Source organism: Typopeltis vanoorti, chromosome 9 (genome assembly GCF_054136105.1).
Source record: "Typopeltis vanoorti isolate ZY-2024b chromosome 9, IOZ_Tvanoo_1.0, whole genome shotgun sequence".
Lineage (NCBI taxonomy): Eukaryota > Metazoa > Arthropoda > Arachnida > Uropygi > Thelyphonidae > Typopeltis > Typopeltis vanoorti.
This window is the reverse complement of record NC_143557.1, coordinates 9,382,006-9,404,367: the sequence shown is the minus strand read 5'-3', so window position 1 is coordinate 9,404,367 and position 22,362 is coordinate 9,382,006. Positions and strand designations below refer to the sequence as shown.

The following is a 22,362-nucleotide window of genomic DNA, read 5'->3' as shown; positions in this document are numbered from 1 at the left end:
TAATGGAATATTGGTAAAAAGGGAAACAATATCAATCTGACTAACAAGCCACTCTTTGATTTGAACATCCTTGATTTGTTCAAGAAAATGTGTAGAATTTTTGATGAATGATCTAAAATGTCCAGTAAGGGCAGTTAATGAATGTGACAAAAATTTAGCAATTCGCTATGTGGGAGAGTCAATACAATTCACGATGTGTCTTACTGGATAACCTTCTTTATAGATTTCTGGGAGGCCATATAAACGAGGAGTTCTTCCAAAATGAGTGTGCAGTTTATCCACGGTGTTTTGATCCCAACTGATAACTTCATCAAGCAACTAATTTAGTTGTTTAATTTGTAGAATTATAATTGATTTCTTGATAGATGGAGGTATCATGTAAAAGGCAGGTTACTTTACTCTCATAGTCAGCCTTATCCATGACAACTACAGCTTTTCCTTTATCAGCTTTTGAAATAAATATTTCACTATTTTTTCTTAATGAAGTTAGGGCATGGATTTCAGCACTCAATAAATTACATGGCGGTAATTTGCTTTCAAAAAGAGAGGCAGCAATTTCAAATCATAGTTTATTAGCATCTTCGCTAGAAAGTCCTGACAGATTACGTTCGATGTTATGCAAATAATCAAGATAAGGGATATGTTTAGGTACTACAGCAAAATCAAGGCCTTTAGGTAATGCACTTGTTTCAGCATCAGATAAAGGGCGTCCAGAAATATTAACAATCCATTTATTCGTAGGGGTGCTGTCAGAGGTAATTTTTTGCTTACGGTATAACGATTCATATTTTTGCATAAGTTTGAAGGGATGTTTTTCATAGGAACAGGCTAAAGATTGTTTAGACACTTGAAGAACAATATCCAGTAATGTTCAAATCAAAAAGTCTGACTTGTTAGTCAGTTTTGATATTGTTTCCCTTTTTACCAATATTCCATTAGCTGACACTATCAACTTACTATATGATGATTACCCTCCAGATATTGCAAAGATTTTTAAATTTGTTATACATTCAGGATATTTCAGCTGGAAAAATAAGATCTACAAACAAGTTGAAGGTACTGCCATAGGTAGCCCTCTGTCTCCACCTTTGGCAAACTATTTTTTGAAACATGTGGAAGACACTTTGTTCTCATCCATTCATCGCCAACCCTCTCTTTGGTTTGGTAATGTCGATGATGTCCTTGCTATTTAGCCACATGCTGAAGAGGAACTTACCACATTCCTACAACAGATAAATAGCCTTCACCCACGCATTCAATTCACCATGGATAAAGTAAAGGCTGGTAGTCTACCATTCTTGGACATTCTCTGGTATTTTGTCAACAAGTGTCTATCAAAAACCTACCTTTACTGCAGATACAATCATCAAAAGTCTGCTCATCACACCTCTCAAAAAATTGGTGTTATCAAATCTTTAATTAATAGAGCACATAAGGTGTGCTTCTTCCCCTTAAGCTTACAATAAGAACTTTTCACTATAAAAAAGTTAACAGAATCTAATGGTTATAACCCTAATCGAATCCAACAGATAATTGACTCCTATGTTCCAACACCTCAGGATTCTTCAACAGACTGCAGAGTTCCAATCCCTTATATTTCAGGCATCTCAGAAACTTTTGGCAGAATTTTGAAGAAGTATCATCTTATTCCCACATATTTTCCTATCAACAAAATTTCTCACTCGTTGCCATCTACAAAAGACAAATTGGCACCTCTTTCATTAGCTGGTGTTTAACAGATACCGTGTGAATGTAATTTATCATACTTTGGACAAATAGGCCGTTCTGTGGAAAAAAAAGAATGAAGGAACATCAGTATTATATCAAATACATGAAACCTCATAAGTCTGGTCTAGCACAACATAGTCATCGACACTAAACATAATATCCAATGGGATAAAGCTTGTCTTCTCCACAGATGCAAGTTTAAATACAAACGGCTTTTCAAAGAAAGTTGCGAAGCCTTTTTTACATCAGCCGAATTTGAATCAAAATGACTGTCTCTCTTGCCAAAAGTTTGGGAGATTCTTACCTTATGCAACCATCAATGAAATAGTTTTTAAGAATTATTTAATAATAATTTATTAATATTAATTTTCCGGCATGCAGCAACAATTTTCATTGGAAATCCACCAACTGTTCTGTACTTTGTATTCCATTCCTTGATGATGTACTGTTACTTTCAGTACGAAATATTTGTACCTTTAATTAAATTAAGAGGATATTAGATCCCACATCCTTTTAAAACCAAATAAGAAACTCGAAGATTGGAATCAGAGAGTTTCATGCCAAATATAGTATAAAAAATTATAAAAGTATCGGCGAATACTACCGTGAGCTAAATTTAAGTAGTCCTAGAACATAGTACAAAACACGGGCAACTCATTGCAAAGGTGGGGAAAGTTCTGATCACTAATCTTGGTATTTTCCATAATGTAAAATCACATTTCCTAGGAAATGTATGCTGTTATTACATTATGGTGGGAGGTCACTACCCAGACCGGTTTCAGCCTTTATTGAGGCTTCATCAGTGAGTAGCTAGACCAATTAATACCAATGGGTATAGCGAAAAGAACTTACATACTCTGCTATACAAGTTGTCCAAAAGGTGCACTCATTAAGTTACTTAAATATAATGAGCCAACAGGCTTCATTTTGGCGATATAAACATTAATTAAATTAAGGGGATATTAGATCCCAAATCGTTTTAAAACCGAATATAGTATAAAAAACTATAAAAGTATCGGCGAATACTACCGTGAGAATACTATATTCGGCATGAAACCGAATATTGCCGAAATGAAGCCTGTTGGCTCTTTATATTTAAGTAACTTAATGGGTGCACCTTTTGGACAACTCGTATAGCAGAGTATATAAGTTCTTTTCGCTATACCCTTTGGTATTAATTGGTCTAGCTACTCACTGGTGAAGCCTCAATAAAGGCTGAAACCGGTCTGGGTAGTGACTTCCCACCATAATGTAATAACAGCATACATTTCCTAGGAAATGTGTTTTTACATTATGGAAAATACCAAGATTAGAGATCAGAACTTTCCCCACCTTTGCAACGAGTTGCTCGTGTTTGTACTACGTTCTAGGACTACTTGCATTTAGCTCACGCTAGTATTCGCCGATACTTTTATAGTTTTTTATACTATATTTGGCATGAAACTCTCTCATTCCAATCTTTGAGTTTCTTATTCGGTTTTAAAACGATGTGGGATCTAATATCCCCTTAATTTAATTAATGTTTATATCGCCAAAATGAAGCCTGTTGGCTCTTTATATTTAAGTAATTTGTACTTTTTCATTAAAGTTATAACTGTTGGTTTTATGTGTGTTAAGTTTATTAATGCTGGATTTAATATCTACTTAATTTTTGTAATATAATGCTAATAGTGAAATTACATCTATAATTAATTATAATGCTAACAGTTTCTTTGATTATCTAAAAATTCATTAACTTTTCATGTCTAGGACCATCATTAAAAACAATGTTCCTTTCGAACTGCATTTATTATCTTACCTGTACTTAAGTTTGGTGTGACTTGGAAGGTCTCTACTGGAATACTGCTTTGATAATGCACTTAAATCTTTTTCCCCTCTTCCACCACCACCTCGGGCTGGTTCAAAGGTAGGGCGTGCTGCAGTAGTCATATTTATTTCTTATTTTCCTAGTGACAAAAAAGTAAAAAAAAAGATGTAAATATTTTAAAAAATTACGAAACATTTAGTTCTCAGGATTGGTGAAACTTATTCTACAAATAATTTGTCAGGTCAAAAAATAAATAAAGCATACTTTTTGTTTTTTCGCATTACCTACAACTAACATTAACATCAACCTCCTATCAGCCAGCCTTTCATTACAACAGGGGCTTAGTTCCGACCATCAACTTGTTACAATTATGACCACTAGTGTTTGATTTCCAGTTATTAAACAAAGTAATCATACAAACATATTTAACATTTGTTATTTCATTGATTTAAATGGTTTGTAAAAGAATATCATATTATAATTAAAAACAAGTGAGAATGGAAAAACCTGCTGAAGGTGAGCTATTACTGGCATTTAGCATAGTTTGAATGACCACCAATCACTTTTTTTTTCTTCTTTAAATGTTAATCCCACCATATCAGATTATAAACCTAGAGACCAAACATACAACTTTTTCAAGTGAGTAAAGATATTTAATAAGTAGAGAGGTAGTTTCAACAGACAATGATATTATCTATTACCTAAAGACATCTCTCAGGGGCTCACATTAGTGAGTATGGGCATGGCAAACCCTAGATACCCGAGCTAGACCTGATCTTACTTCATACAATATACACTTGGTATATCATATCTGGAGACTGGTCTTCTACTCTTTTTTCCTCTACTCTCACTTATTTTTTACTCCTTCTCCCCAGTGATATTAGAGCAATTCGAGGGTGAAGGGATGACTCTTCTTTCCTCTCAAACTATAGTTTCCACTATCTACTAAAAAAAAAAAAAAAAGGCAAGCCTAGTTGTCTTAAGGTGGCAGCCCCACCACTAGGATACCTATCATTATGCTAGTCACTTGACATAAGGAAACACGTTACTTTCAAGTCTCAACGAATCCAAACCAGACAAAAAACATGGGAAACGATCGCAAACTGAAAAAGGTTAAGAAACTTTGGAAAAAGAAAAATGTGATGAAATATGTTAAATGGAACATTAGAAGCATAGCACATAAAGAAGAAGAATTAGATAAAATTTTAAATGACAAAAATATAGAAATTGCACTTCTTGCAGAAACAAAAAATGAAATTTAAAGGAACAAAAAAAAAAAAAAAAAACCAGCTAATTACAATATCATATATAGTGGAGTCAGAGCCGGCACCTAGTCTTTTTCTTGTGTGTGCGATTAATGTTCGGCACCTTTCCAAAAAAGTTTTTTTTGAATAAAGTGTGAATAAAACGAACAGGAAATGAAAATCAAATGAAAACCGCTTTACAGTATAATGTTACCTATGGATTAGTCCTGTTTATACAAATTTTTTTTACACAAAACTCAACAATTAATCATAAGTTAATTTATGATACATCAAAAAATAAAGAAGAACTATTTTAGGTATTTTTTGTAAATTTTAATCAAAAATTACAGTGATATAATCGGGTCCAGGATACAATTTCAGAATTTATTTGTTCGTTTCCGGGAAGATCTGAAGGAGCCCGAATGGAAGACAACGTACATTCATAATTATATGTACCATTCTGTACCATTCGTTGTTCGTTTAAACTCCCATATTTTTTGACATCTTTTAGGTGCCTTTTCTTCTGCAGCGCTTGTGTATATTGCACACTTCGCACATGCTACTAGCAGGTCCTGAGTGGAGTGGACAAACAAATACCTGCAAAAGCTGGTGTAATGATTTGGATCCATAAATCAATTAAGGCAAAAATAACTCATTATAATTATATATACTGGAATGAAAGAATATTAGAAGTGCGATTAAAACTAAATAAAGAAAAATTTAACAGTTGTTGGAGTGTCCCTGAAGAAGGAAAAGAAGAAAATTATTACTTTTACAAAGAATTACAAGGAATATATGAAAAATTAAATAAAAACAGACCATATAATTATAGCCGGAGATCTTAATGCCAGAATAGGAATGAAAAACATTAGCAATAATATACAAAAATTTGGAGAACCAACAGTAAACAAAAATGGAAAACGATTCATTGATTACAATATATAATTAAAAATAATGAATACATTTCACAAACATAAAAATATACATAAATATACATGGTGTGCAAGAGGACAAAAATCAATAATAGAAAACCAAACTGGCTACAAAAAATAAACAAACTACAGAAACAAAATCTAATTACAAAGTAAAACTACTAAATGATTCAAGTATAAGAAATTTATACCAACAGAGGATTAATAACTACTTAGAAAATACAAGAAAATGAAGACATTGAGAAAGAATGGAATAATATAAAAGAAATTATTGCATCAGCAGCTTATGAAAGTCTAGGAACACACAAAAAATATCATATATATCATACTGCAAAAGCTGGAAATTTTGAAAAAAATATACATATCATACTGCAAAAACTGGAAATTTTGAAAAAAATATCATACTGCAAAAACTGGAAATTTTGAAAAAAATATCATACATATCATACTGCAAAAGCTGGAAATCCTGATGGTGCTCCCTTCAGGGAGCACCATCAGGGCTTTTGATAGAAACGGTAGCTTCCTGCTTTGTCCTCATTTACTGTATGTAGTGCCTGCGTGCATGTCTTTATTGTAAGTTCTTTTGAAAATTGCAACATGACGTTGCCAAAATACTGGAAATATATATTAAAGTGTAATTTAATTTTTATTTTATTGCACACTGTGAATTCCTTAAGTCAATTAATAATTATGTATAACCAACGTATAAGCCTTTCTATGAGAAAAAATATCATAAAAATAAAAAATTACATATATGGGACAATGCAATAAAACAATAATTGAAAATAAAAAGCTGGCTTTTAAAAGATGCTTAAGTAGCAAAAAACAAGAAGATATGAAAGTGAATATAAAAAAAGAGAAAACAGAAAGAGACGCAGAGAAAGCTAGGAAAAAGTTCTTTAATATATCTAGAAAATGACATATACAAATTAAGACCCAATGCGTACAAAATACTAAAACACATGAATGCAGATAAAAAAGAAATTGCAAATATAAATTGTGAAATAGATGTAAAAGAATTCTTGGATTACTTTACACATCTATGAACGAATAATACTGGCATCAAAAATAATTATACTAGAAACTTACAAAATACTTTAAATGATATGATAACAATGAAAGAATTAAAGGAAAACCTAAATAAAATAAAAAATGGCAAATCAGCAGAAGAAGATGGGATAAACTCCGAACTGTATAAATTTGCAAAATTTCAAAAATTTTTCAAAGATTATTAAATTTTTTAAATAAAATATATACAAATACCAATAGAATGGAATACAAGTATAGTAATACCTAGATTTAAAAAAGGGGATAAAAACAAAACCTGCTAACTACAGAGGTATTAGTTTATTGAATACATGCTACAAAATATATAGTAGAATATTAAATGAAAAACTAAAAATTTAGTGAAAAAATATTATTAGAATGTCAAAATGGATTTAGAAAAGGACGCTCTACAATGGATGCAGCTTTCTGTTGAAAATCACTTATAGAAAAAAGAAGAGAGTTTAATTTAGAAATTCATCTTTTGTTCATAGATTACGAAAAAGCATTTGACAAAGTAAAAAGATATATACTGTTTGATATATTACAAGGAGTAAATATATCTAATATTTTACTACATGCAATATTGAATATATATAAAGATAATGAAATAAAAATAAATGAAAAGGTGTATGAAAAACAATCTATAAACCAAGGAGTAAGACAGGGATGTCCTCTGTCCCCAACACTTTCAAGGAGTTCCACAGATGATCTGGAAGACATGCATCGCCAAATTAGTGAAATGAGTACAGGTCCAGTGATTATTATGGGGGAATTCAACTAGGAAGATATAGACTAGAAAGAAGAAAGATCACATATAAGGAAGGAAATAGAATTTATACACCTGCTAAGAGATAATTACTTAAGGTAGCATGTGATGAAGGGGACTAGGGGTGGGAGAGTATTGGACCTGGTTGGTCATAGGATCAAAAGAGATATGAGGGTTGTTTGAAAAGTTTCGTAAATTTCCAATAGATGGCGACATAATTCATTCATTCATACCAGTGTCGGCATGCATCATCTTTCTCATGAACCCTGACAAAATTTTAGTCACGTGCGGCATGTAGTTCTCGTTTGGTAAACATCTAAAATGACCGTGTTTACATTTTTCATAAAAATTGAGAAAAACGAGTTTTGTGCAGTCATAAAACACTTTTATTTGAAGAAGCTGACTGCCATGCAGATCAAAGCCAAGTTAGATGCAGTTCATGGTGGCTCTGCACCAACATTAAAAACTATTTATTTTGGGATAAATGAGTTTAAATGTCGTCGTAAGTCCATCGAAGATGAAGCGCTCTCCAAATGCCTGACTGGGATCAGTACAAAAGAAAGATTGAAAAATTCCATATCATTATGGAAGACCATCGAGTGAAAGTGCACGAGATTGCTGAGATTGTAGGCATCTCAACTGAATGGGTGTATAATATCCTGCAAGAAAAATTGCACATGAAAAAGCTGTGTGAACGATGGCTGCCATGATTGTTGACTGTCAATCAAAAATGCATGTGAAAAGACATTTCAATGCAGTGTTTTGGCAACGTTTAATCACAATTCGCAGGTTTTTTGTGTTGATTAATGACTGTAGATGAAACTTGGATCCACCACCACTACACACTAAGTCCAAGCAGCAGTTAAAACAGTGGACAATGCCCGCTGAAAGAGCACTGAAAAAAAGCAAAGACCATTTTTGTCAGCTGGGAAGGTGATGACCACTGTTTTTTTGGGATTCCCAAGGAATTTTCATGATAGACTATTTGGAAAAGGGTAAGACAATAACAGGAGTCTATTATGCATCATTGTTGGTATGTTTAAAAGAACTGAAGAAAAAACGGCCAAGATTAGCACACAAAAAAGTGCTCTTTCATCAAGACAATGCACCATCCCACACATCGGCCGTCGCAATGGCAAACTTAATCGAGGATTAATTGAGGTTCAAATTGGTTCCATATTCACCAGACTTGGCCCCGAGTGACTTCTTGTTGTTCCAAAACTTAAAAATTTGGCTCAGTGGGAAAAAATTTTCTTCGAACAAGAATGTCATCAAGGCTGTCAATGACTATTTTGCACAATTTGACAAATCTTACTTTTTAGATGAGATGAAAAAATTGGAAACTTGCTGGATCAAATGTGTAGACCTCGATGGAGACTATGTTGAGAAATAAAGGTGATTTTTTCCAAAAAAAATGTGTTTAACTTATTTTTTTACCAAACTTTTCAAACAACCCTTGTATCCATAACTATGGTGATAAAATTGTCTCTAATTTGTGAAAGTCATTATGCAGTCTTGACTTGGGAGATTGTAAAACATGAGGCACATTCCATCAAGAAGCGTATTTGTGGGACTACAGGCAGGTGATTATGAAATGCTCAGGAAAAAGCTTAAATCTGTACCATGGCATGAAACTCTGAATGGTAAGGATATGAATAGTGCATGGAATTTTGTTAAGGGTCATCTAGAGCAGTGCTTCCCAAACTTATGCATGTAAAGGTCCCCTTGGAGAAATTTAAATCTTTCACGGCCCCCATTGAAAAAGAAAAAAATCGTAATACAGACATATATTATTATAATATCTATCATTTATATTCATTACAAAACATACACAGCAAATATTACATTTTTAGCATCATACATACACATTTGACATGCACACTTAGTCATAAAATATTTCAAATTTGTTTTCATTATTTCACGGGCCCCCAAGGGGGAGGTGGCCCACAGTTGGGAAGCGCTGATTTAGAGGAAGCAGTATTAAATTGTATACCTAGGGTAAGGAGTTAGAATGGATTAGTAATATCATTAAGCATGAGATGCAGAAGATGAAAATGCTGTGGAGGGTATATATATAAAGAGAAATGTGACCCAACTCATGAACAGCACAAGGCTCAGGCAAGAAAGGTGACCAGCCTGGCAAAATCAGATTATAAGAAAAATCTAGCTGAGCCGACCTAAGGAGATTCCAAAGAGTTCTTTCATTATGTAGCAAGCAAGAGGAAGAATCACTATAGAAGATTAACCTTAATGAGTGAGCGATGATGGTCATGAAGAGAATTTGCAATGGTATATTATCCTAGTGTGGTTACTGCTTTAATCTAGGTGACAGACACTAATGTGGGAAAAGAGGTGGATGAATTGGAGGTTCTTAGGATAATGCAGAATCTCAATATAAATACATCTGTGGGATTAGATGGGAAATCAGCTAGGGTTTTGCGAGAATGTGAAAGGAAACTGCCTTACACTGCTCTTAAGTCTCAGCTCTGATAGAGTTCTAAGGGAATGGAAAGGGAGCAAAATATTAGGGAAGTACAGAAAGTAAGTTCCAATGGGCTGTCAGAGAAACAAAAATATACTTACAAAAAAAATTATTGGAAATTAAAGTAGATATCTTTCACTACTTTTCTACATAATTTCTGCCATTGTTCAGGCACTTATAACGGGACACCAAGAGTTGCATACCTTCATCATAGAAGGTTGCTGCTTGTGTCAAACCACGTATTGACTGCTTCTTTGACCTTGTCATTGTCTTGAAACCGCCAGCTACCAAGGAAAGATTTCCGATGTTTGAACAGGTGAAAGTTGCTTGGCGTGAGATAAGGACTATATGGGGAATGTTCCGAGCTAAAGGTGGCGAGTTATTGTGTTACACCAGCCGTGTGTGGGCGAGCATTATCATGAATCAAAACAACGCCCATGGTAAGCATGCCATGTCATTTATTCTGGATCGCACGATGCAGTTGCTTAACGGTTTGGCAGTACATACTCAAGTTGATTGTGGAGTCTTGACCCAAGAATAAGACTTTATTGTACAATGAAAAAACCTGTGGAGAATTCATGACTAAACAAACACATGTAATAACCACAGTAATAAGTTTTAATAAGTAAATATTTCATTCTAAGTATCTTAGGACATAGTCAGTACAGTTAATTCAAACAATACTAGGAATAACATACAGTTAGGGCACATGATTACAATAGAATCCCAATATGAGTGCAGTAGCATGTTATAGAATTAAATTAAAATACATCTGGAGGAAAAAAAAAAAAATTACATTAAAATAAGTAACATATACACAATTTATTTTACACGATATGACAATTTCCCAAACTTTAGGAATAGCAAGAACGTCATTACGGTTTAGATTTGGTCTGTGAAGTAGGGCTTCAGCACTTTCTTTATATAAACGTTCATGTTTATATAAAGATCTATGTAGAAGTTTGGTCTTTTCCCAATGGTTCCTATGGTTTGGGTTTTCAGCTCCGTGTTGTGCGAGGCCAGATTTCTGCGGTTTGATAAGATGGATGTGGTCTTGATGTTCACAAACAAAATGCATTTATTAACAGATTTACCTGTCTGCCCATAGTACGACAAGTTACAGGTGCATGGAACTTCGTAAGCATCAGAGGTGAGAGTTTGTCTTTAGGAGAAGGTAACAAGTTACAGATCTGGTTGATTGGTTTGTATGTAGTAGCAAGTTTGAATTTCTTCATAATTTTTGAAAGATGTTTGGAGATGCCTTTGACATAAGGTATGGAAATCCTATGGACTTGTTCTTGTCTAGGTTGATGTGTGGGGAAGTGACTGATGATTTTTTGAGTTGTTTTAAGATTGTATCCATTTAGTATGGCTGTATTTTTGATTATTTCCAATTCTTAGTTTAGAGATTCTTCAGAGGTGCAAAATCTGTGTGCTCTGGTTACTAATGATTTAATGATGCTAAATTTTTGAGATGGATAATGAGCAGAAGAATTCTGAATTTAGCGACCTGAAAATGTCGGCTTGCGATAGACAGAAGTGGAGATGGAACCATCTTTTCTTTGGATGTGTAAATCCAGAAAGGAGATAACCCTGTGGAGATTCTTTTCTAGCGTAAATTTGATGCGAGGATGATGAAAGTTTATTTTATCTAGAAACAGGCGTAGTTCTTGTTCGGAATGACTACAGACTCTAATCTCTGATGCTACCTGGTGTGTACGAGGTTCTATGCTCCTGTAAATTGTCTTACTATGGACAGACAGGTAGATCTGTTCATAAACGCATTTCATTTATGAACATCAAGACCACATCCGTCTCATCAAACCACAGAAATCTGGCCTCGCACAACATAAAGAGTTGAAAACCCAAACCATAGCATCCATTGGGAAAATATCAAACTTCTACATAGATCTTTATATAAACATGAACGTTTATATAAAGAAAGTGCTGAAGCCCTACTGCAGCACTTTCTGAAGTGCTGAAGAACATCAAATCTAAACCGTAATGACGTCTTGCTATTCCTAAAGTATGGGAAATTGTCATATTGTGTAAAATAATTTTTATATATGTTATTTTATTTTAATCTGGTTTTTTTTTTCTCTCCAGATATATTTTAATTTAATTCTATAACACACTACTGCATGCATATTGGGATTCCATTGTAATCATGCGCCCTAACTGTATGTTATTCCTAGTATTGTTTGAATTAACTGTACTGACGATGTCCTAAGATACTTAGGATGAAATACAGTGTTGCCTCGTACTTCTAACGTCGAACATTCCAGAGTTCAAACGCTTCAGAATGAAAGAAATTTGATTCGCAGTTCGAACAGCATTTCGAAGTTAGAACTATAGTCCAGGAACTCATAGTCATATAGCATTAGGCATGCTTCTCCCCCACTAATTTCCCTCACTCACTTCTCCGTGCCTGCGCAGTGTGTGTGTCTGTCTCAGTCCGCTGTGCGTTGTCCCTTACACAGCCTAGTCATTGCACGATACATTTGTGTAGAGAATTTTTAATATTTTTTGGTATTTTTTTTATTGCCCATGGCATCCAAGAATATAGAAAGAACAAAACCTAAAAGCAAAGTTGTAGTATATCGATAATTGAGATGAAAAAAGAAATTATCATGAAACACGAAAGCGGTACGCAGTTGATGGATCTTGCAACGATGTTCAAAATGTCAAAGTCAATGATAAGTAGCATTCTTAAGAATAAGGAAGCAATAAAAGCAGCAATGTGGCTAAAGGTGTGACAACATTGACCTCCAGGAGATCACATGTTATTCAAGAGATGGAAAAGCTTATTTTAGTGTGGATATCCGGTCTGGGGTTCCCTCCCCACCCCAGAGGCAAAGCTACATGCCACCGGACGGGTCCTCAGGTTGTGCATTGGGGAATGGCCACCAGAGATGGTGGCTAACTGCGAATAGCCAATAAGCAGTCCCAGACAAGAAGCGGCAATACTAACAGGACTTAGTGGGTTAGTGGACAACTCCAGTAACTCTATAAAATGCCACAGAAGTCCAATGACGGTACTGCGTCAAGGCGAGCTTAGGCCGCCCTAAGCCTAAATCTATATGCTCCTTCTGATTCTCTCCTAAGCTCTTCAAAACAGACTAAGGGTTTGTCAGATAAGTGTCGATGTGCTGACAGTAAAAAAGAAAACACGCTTGAAATGTGATGCCAAAGAACAAAAGAAAAGACTCACGCTGGCTCGGACGTCGCCCAGTCAAAGAAGGTCTGCATCCCCAATCGAGTAATCAGGGTTGGATCGAAAAATCAGTTACTGGAAACAAAGCCAAAAAATCAAACTCAGCCCTGTAAAGGATGGAATATCAATTGGCATATGGAATGTCCGTACACTGCACAACTGGAAAATTGCAGTTGCTTCAAGAAGAAATACAGATGTGATATATTGAGTATTTCAGAAATGAGATCGACATTATCAGGAGAATCAAATGGTGGAAGAGTTCTCTGGTCAGGAAATGAAAGTAAGCATGAAGCAGGCATAGGTTTCCTGCTAAGTAACAAGGCTTATCAGGCAATGATAGGATACAAACCAGTTAGTGAAAGAATAATGGCTGCATGATTCAGTACCCAACCATTTAATATCACGACCATTCAGATATATGCACCCACTGCAGAGAGAGCAGATGAAAACATTGAGAGATTTTACAGGAATCTACAACTAGAAATTGATGAGGTGCTGAAGCAGGTTATACTCATCATTGGAGGAGACTGGAATGCAAAGATTGGCAAAAATAACACAGGATGGGAAAATTTGGATATGGAGAAAGAAATGAACGTGGCTTCTGGAATTTGCCATGGATAACATCCTGATGATTTGCAATACCAAATTCCAACAAAAAGATTGTCATAAGTGGACGTGGTGCTCCTTCGATGGCAAACACAGGAATATGATCGACCTGATATTAATAGACCAGAAATGGAGAATCTCAGTTCAACAGTGCAGATCATTCCAAGGAGCTGATATTGATTCGGACCACAGCTTAGTGATTGCGAATATAAGACTAAAGCTGAAACAGAAGTACAAAGGAAAGTTCCAAAAAGCTAGAGACATCTCAAAACTAAATGAAGACAGGCTAAGAACAGCATATCAGAACATATTGGAAACTAAGCTTAAGACCCCAAGTGAAAAACAAAATATAAATACAAGGACAGAACGACTGACTACAGTGCTAAAAAAAGCAGTAGAGGAAGTAATTCCTGAAAGAGAAAAGATCAACAAGAAATGGATAACTCAGGAAACCCTAAAATTGGTACAAGAGAAAAGAGAACTGAAACTTAAAAGAGATAATTCAGAAGCAGCAGATGAGTTATACGGTCAAAAATGCAATGAAGTACGGAAAGCAGCAAGATCTGACAAAGTCAAATGGTTGGAGGACCAGTGCAAAGACATTGAACAGTACTATGGAGAACACAAAACTAGAGAGGTCTACAAACTTATAAGAAATGTCAATAGGAAGTGGCAAACAAGATCAATAGCAGTCAAAGATGAAAATGGTAAAGAATTGATGGACAAGACAGAAATCATACACAGATGGACAAGATATTGCAGCAAACTATATAAAAATCAAGTAAATGATACTGCAACAGAAGTAATCAAAGAACTAAAAGCAAATCTCTCGACCAGCAGAGATCTTTGAAAATGACATCTTGGAAGAGGAGGTGAATAAGACTATAAAACATCTGAAGAACAACCCAAGTCCTGGAAATGACAACATAATAGGTGAGATGCTAAAATATGGGGGAGAATCAGTTGTAAAAGAAATACACAAGCTATGTAATGAAATATGGAGATCAGAGTATGTCCCCGAAGAGTGGAAAAAATTGGTCTTGGTTGTTCTTCATAAGAAAGGCAGTGCTTTAGAATGCACCAATTACAGAACTATTGCATTAATGAGTCATCTTGGCAAAGTGCTGATGAAAATACTAACAGAACATATGAAGGGTCATATGAAGGCACATCTTCCTGATGAGCAAGCCTGATTTTGAAAAGATCGAAGTACAGTGAAACAAATACTTGTACTAAGACTAATAGCAGAGAAAGCTCGAAGAAAGAACAAAAAGATATACTACTGTTTTTTGGACTTCCAAAAAGCATTTGATAATATTGACCAAAATATAACATGGGCTGTCTTGGAATCCTATGGTGTGGACAATAAACTGACCCACCTGTTGAGAGATATAAACAGCCAAGCACAAGCAAAAATCAGAATAGCAGGTGAGACTGGAGACTGGTTTGCCACTAGTCAACGTACAAGACAAGGGGACCCAATATCACCAATCATCTTCATCACACATCTGGGAAGAACACCAGATAAGATTAAAATTAGAAGGTGGAGGCATATCAATAAATGGCATGAGAATAAACTACCTCTCCTTTGCAGATGACATCATCCTGATTGAAGACGACACAGCAAGGCTGAAACAGACATTGCAAACACTATACACAGAAGGAAAAAGATATGGACTAAATGTCAACTTTGAAAAAACTAAAACAATGATATTCAGACAACAGGAGTTACCAAACAGAGTTACAATAGACAGAGTTCAACTGGAAAATGTGGAACACTTCACATATCTTGGATGCCACATGACATGACTTGGACCCCCAAAAAGAGAGAAAAATTAGAATAGCCAGAGCAACAACTATTTTAAAAGTCATGGACAAAATATGGAAGAGCCAAGCTATAAAGATGCAACCCAAACTGCACATTGTAAAAACCTGTATCTTCAGCAGCATGCTCTATGGATGTGAGGCCTGAGTACTCCTGAGAGAATCTGAAAGGAGGATATTGGCATTTGAGAGGAAGCTGGATACAGAAAGTGAACAATGAGGAAATCTACAGACGAATATAAACAAAAGAAAACATGATCCAGAAAATAATCAAAAGGAAACTACATCTATTTGGCCGTATATGTAGAATGAATGATGGGAGAAAATTAAAAACGTTGCTGTTTGGAATGATTGAAGGAAAGAACAAAAGAGGAAGACCAAACAGAGAATGGCGCGCTGACATCGTCAAATGGTGCGGAAACTCTATACACAAACTGAGTCATCTTGCACAAAATAGAATGCAATGGAAGAATCATATCAAGATGGCATCAGACACCTACGGGCATTGGACCCATGGTTGTTGATGATGATGATGAGTGTGGATAAACGAGAAGCTATAATGTGGTGACGTTATTACTAAGAGAATTATTTGTGAGCCAAACATCTGCATAGTGAACTTAAGAAACGCACACCTAAGACCAACTGAAAATGGGGAGTTTAAAGGAAGTAGAGGCTGGTTCAATAAATTCAAAAAACAAACTGGGATCCATAGTGTTATCATGAACGGAGAGTCTGCGAGTGCTGATGTAGAAGTGGACAAATTTGTAAAAACCTTTAAGGAGTACGTGGATAGTGAGGGATTTGTATCTCAACAGGTTTTTAATTGCGATGAAACAGGTCTTGTTTGGAAAAAAAATGCCTAAAAGGACCTATATCACAAAAGAAGAAAAGACGGCACCGGGATATAAACCTATGAAAGATAGAATTACTTTGCTGCTTTGTGGTAATGCTAGTGGAGACTGTAAGATAAAGCCTTTGCTCTTTTACCATTCTGAAAATCCACATGTTTTTAAAAAGAACAATGTCATAAAGAGCAAATTCGGTGTTATGTGTGGGGCCAACACGAAAGCATGGGTTACCAGCGAGTTTTTCACTGAGTGGATTTATCAAGAATTTGCTCCCACTGTAAAAGCTTATCTTACTGAAAAAAACTACCATTAAAAGCTCTTCTAGTGATGGACAATGCTCCTGCTCATCCCCCAAATTTAGTTGGTGAATTCAGTTTTATCAAGATAGTTTTTGCCGCCCAATACCACTATCATACAACCCATGGACCAGCAAGTGATTTAAAAAAAAAAATGTATATTAAGGCTATGTTTTAAAAGTGCTTTGAAATAACCAATGCCACAGAACTGAAAATATTTTGGAAAGAGCATTACAACATTTTTCATTGCTTAAGGATCATCGATAAGGCATGCAAAGAAGTTGCTATTAAAACAATGATTTCTGCTTGGAAAAAACTCTGGCCAGATTGTATTTCAGTCATTGAAGTATTAAGCTGTAAAGATGAGTCTGTTGTAAATGAAACTGTGTCTTTGGGTAAAGCTATGGGATTAGAGGTGAGTGATGAGGATGTAGAGGAGTTAATAGATGATCATAAAACCGAACTCAGCACAGAAGAACTTCAACATCATGTTCAACAACAAAAAGAAGTGGAAAAAGAAATTTTTATGGAAGAGAAGGACGCCAAGGGATGCATTACCAATGTTGACCTTCAAGAATTTGTTTGGGTTAGAACACAAGCTATTGTGGAAAAATGGCACTCTAATAAGTGCCAGGAATATCAACTTTTTCGATGAAAACGTGATGGGTTATTTTAAAAATATCAAAGAAAATCATCGGCACCAAAAAACATTACATAGCTTCTTCTCTGCAGAAAAAAGAGAACGTGAATCAGCATTCTCAACTCCAGCTACGAAGCAGAAAGAAGACGCTTAACAATGGGAGCATTATTTTCATCTTTGTGATTTTTATATTAAAAAAAATATTCTTCACTGTTATTTTTATGTTGCAATAATTAAATTTAATAAAATAAATATAAGATTATTTTGTTTAATTTTTTCTAAGTTATTAACATTAAAAAACCTAAAATAGATAAAATAAAAAAAAAATTATTGATTTTTTTTGGATACGGGAACGGATTTTTTCGCTTTCCATTATTTCTTATGTAAAATCTTGATTCGAACGGGTTTCTGGAACAAATTAAATATGAACTACGAGGCACCACTGTATTTACTTATTAAAACTAATTACTATGGTTATTACATGTGATTGTTTAGTCTTGACCCAAGAAGTCTACCAGCAAAATTTCTTGTCTGTCCCAAAACACAGTGCACATGATTTTCCCGAGTGGAAACCGTTTTCTTCAATTTTGTCTTGACTGGTGATGAGGTGTGTCTCCACTCCATGGACTGTTGTTTGGATTCAGGGGTTGCGTGTGACACCCAAGTCTCGCCCCATTGACAAATCTGCTCTGGAAATCACCATCCTCATGGTAGCATGTCAAGAATTCCAACGAACTACCCAGCCCAGTGGCGCACCCAGAGGTAGGGGGATGACACCCCTCCAAAGAAAAAGCAAAAAAAAAAAAAAAATCCAAAAATCTTTTCCTAATTAAAATTCGTTTTTTTATTTATGTTGTGCAGTGTCTTCTATTTCTATACTACTTATGAATTAGTGGTCACATGAGATGGGAATACCCTATAGCTATTGAGAATTGCAGCTGCTGTGAACACAAGGCGAATGAAGTAGTGCTCAGGAAGATCGAACGCTACTTTGTTTGCCAGAGCTCAAGTTGTAGTATAAAAAATTTGAAAAACCGTTTGCAATAGCTCCATGCAAAATGCCACTGATGCAGTTTCAAAGTGTGACAAAATGATATATCCTAACATCTATAACTTATTAAAAATATCTGCAATGCTTCCGGTAACAACATGCATCAGTGAAAGGTCATTTTTTATCTTATGCCTTTTAAAAACCTATTTAAGATCTACAATGACACAATCACGATTGAACGGACTGGCTTTGCTATACACACACACACACACACGAAGAGATTAATGTAACCACGACTGAAGTAATTCAAGAGCTTTGTAAAAAAGAAAAGAAAACTGGATTTTATTCTTTAAATAAATTTTTGTAATCGCCTAATGAATTTTATTGAATTGGAATTTAAAATATTTTTATCCGTTCAACTCAGCTACACCCAAGATTAAATCCTAAGTGCGCCACTGGCCCAGCCGATTCACTTGGTGTTGTTCTGTAAGCAACTTCAGCACCCAGCCTGCACACAATTTCTGATAATTCAGTTTCTCTGACACAATTTCATGAAGACATGAATGTGAAACTTCTGGAAATTGCAGAGAGAGTGACGTCATAGTGAATCCTCTATTCTGTTGAATCTTCACTTCAACTGAAAGCACCAAATCATCAGTCACTAAAGATGGTCACCTGCTCATAGCACAACTGTCCTTCCTTAATTAAAAAGTCTCACCCACATTCATAGCATTGAATCACTCATTGTGCGTTCTCCATAAACCTCAATAATTAGCCGATGAATTTCAGCTGCTTTAACGTTCCTTGCATTCAAGAAACGGATAACTGACCTAATTTCACATGCAGTAGGTGATTTGATTCTCTTAGACATTATAAACAAACCAAGAAGCATATGCACTGCAAAAATGTCTGATAATGGCACCAATGCCTTGCTAACGAATCAACAAACTCTGCACGCATGTGCACCATTGCAATCGCAGCGCTGCAGTGAAATTATTTAAAAACGAAACTTACTTTCTGGACGTCCCTCATAATTCCTTTGCATAAGGGAGCTTCTAAGACTGCAGCAGCAAATTACACACCAATCGGTATCTCAGGCATGGTGGTAAAAGTACTAGAAAATTTGGTAAAAAAGGGAATTCGAGAATGGGTAGATAAAAATATGATACTGTATGAGGGTCAGCATGGCTTTGTGAAAGGTTGGTCATGCCTTAGTAATTTACTAACTGTTTATAATAGATTAATGGCGGAGTTGAATAAAAGAAATGGCTACACGATGATTTTGTTGGATTTTACAAAAGGCATTTGACAGAATACTACACTGAACTCTGTTATGCAAATGAGAACAAATGGGGATGGATATGGCACTGGTTAAATGAATAAAAGGGTGGCTGCTGGACAGATAAAAAAATTAGTATATGGAGGGGCAGAAAAAAGGGCTTATATCGAGGCAATAAAAGTGACTATTGGTGTGCTGCAAGTTTCAGTGCTGGGACCACTGCTGTTTAAATTTGTACATAAATGATATAGGAAATAATCTGAAAGGAAATATTCAGTTATTTGCTGATGATGCAAAATTAGGTAGAATAATAGTTAATCAAGGTGATGTGGAGAGCTTGTAGGATGATTTAAATAGGCTGTAAGTATGGACAAAAGTTAATGGATGTCTGTATAATATCGAGAAATGTAAAGTTATGCATTTTGGGATAAACAGATTACAGGCCGTGTATCACACTGATGGAAGTGTATGCCAGGAAATAGGTGAAGCTAAAGATTTTGGGGTGGTGGTAGATAGAAAGTTCAAGTTTATAGAACATATTGCTAAGGCTGCAAAGTTAGATCATAAAATTACTTGGCTAGTGAAGAACACATTAACCAGTAGAGATAAAGTTGTTATTCCTCTTTGTAAGGCCATGACAGCTCACATCTGGACCACTATGTTAAAATTGGTGTCCCCTGGGGGGAATGAGGAAATGGTGGAGAGGATTCAGAGGCAAGTGACAAAGATGGTGAGTGACCTATGGAATGTTCCCTATGATGATGATAGACTGAAGGTGTGTGGATTGTAGAAGTTAGTTTATAGGAGAAAAAGAGGAGATATGACAGAAACATTTAAGTTGCTTAAAAGATTTTATAGGATAGATGCAGGAGAAATGTTTCAGCACTTGGCTAGAGGGAATAAAACAAGGGGTCATCCCTGGAAGTTAAATAATGGTATGGTTAATAGGAGTCTGAGGAACTATATTTTTTGCTTGGAGAGTTGTGAATGAGCAGAATGGTTGACAGAGTCAGTTGTGAATGCTTTGTCTGTTAATGAGTTCAAGGAGAGGTATGATATATTGTGTGGATAGATTGGGTCTCCCACAATGAGTCTTTGGACTCCATGAAGATATCTGTATAATAATCTCTTTTTCTTCTGCAATTCTCCTTTTATTCCTTTTGTCATCCATTTGATTCTAAACTGCTTTATTTTCTTTACTCAAGTTACACAATCTGTCAATGCTTTCAAGAATTTTTGTTAAGTTTCTCCCGTGCACTAACAACCCTTCTTCCTTTAAATTCTTTCATCTATTGCATTGCTGGAAGCTGGTTCTAAGTCTATGATAGTCACTCGTCTTATAAATCCACATAATTTGCTTCTCTTTTGATACGTAGCCATGCCTGTTAATCCTTCAAGTCAGAACTACGTGGTCACTCTCACCAATGGGGAGGGGGGAGTCAAGTATGCCATCTCATTCACAATCAGATCCTCTCATGCTATGACCAAAAATCCAGAATTCTTGAACCTCGTGTTTCCTACATGGGTCTTTAGACAGTCGACCCTAAAGAAATGTAAAAATTCAATTCCCTTATTACAGCATGCTGTCCCCCTCTGCCTAGTTTAAATCACTATAGTTGAAGTTCCCTATAATAATTGCTTGCTTTGCACTTGCCAAAGTAATTTAACTACACATTTCCTGCTCATCAGGAATATCTATTCCATACTTCCTCGCAATTATCCCCCCCCACACACACACAATCTCTGGTTTCATCTATATTCCCTGGTTTGTAGCAACATTCCACTAAATATCTTGTCATATAAACATGCATTTTACTTCATTCGAGATCCATTGGATCTCGAATGAAGTAAAAAGGTTAAGTGACCAAGGAAAAAGCATGAAACTAAAACAGAAATGAATATAATAGATTAACCAGGGATATCAGAAAACTAGTTAAAAGAGACAAGAATAACTAGTTAGAAGAAAAATGCAAAATGGCAGAGAAGCTATCAAAAGAAAATAACCTTCATGGATTATATAAACAAAGAGACCAAATAAGTAAGACATAAACAACAAAAATTATAATGATCAAAAACAAAGAGGGACAACTAATTGAAAGTAAAACAAAAAGAATGGCCAGATGGGAAGAATACTTCAGAGATTTATATAATAAAATAGTTCCCAGGATATTACTATTCCGGCCACTGAAATGGAAGAGGAAACAAATATCTTGTGCACAGCATAGAAAAACTCAAAACTAGGAAAGCACCTGGCATTGATCAAATACACGCATAATTCTTAAAAGCAGGAAAGGAACAACTTTTGGAACCATTAAAAACATTATTTGAAAGGATCTACAAAAATGAAGCAGTGTCTACTGATTGGACCAAATCAGTTATAACTCCCATATACAAAAAACGAGTAAAACAGAATGCAATAATTACAGAGGCATTAGCCTCCTCAGTATTCAAAGGTTTTTACGAAAGTACTCCGAAAACAAATTAAGCCATATATAGAACTAGCACTAGGAGAAGAACAAGCAGGTTGGTTTCAGACCAGGATGAAGCACAATTGATCAACTATTTACCTTAAGACAGCTAATAGAAATTACACTAGAGTACAACCAAAGTTGCTGCATAAATTTCATAGACTTTCGTCAGGCATTTGATTCAATCCAT

At 35.3% G+C, this 22,362-nt stretch overlaps 1 protein-coding gene across 3 annotated transcripts in view; it reads right to left on the bottom strand.

Annotated features, from left to right (window-relative positions):
* The window catches only part of c12.1 (spliceosome-associated protein CWC15), a 159,219-nt gene that overhangs the window by 127,723 nt on the left and 9,134 nt on the right, over positions 1-22,362 (bottom strand). For all 3 annotated transcript variants that reach the window (XM_090397924.1, XM_090397923.1, XM_090397922.1), the window contains exon 2: positions 3,527-3,674. In XM_090397924.1, coding sequence (XP_090254050.1) covers positions 3,527-3,657 — 131 coding nt within the window. In that variant the 5' untranslated portion in view covers positions 3,658-3,674. The remainder of the gene's footprint in view (positions 1-3,526; positions 3,675-22,362) is intronic.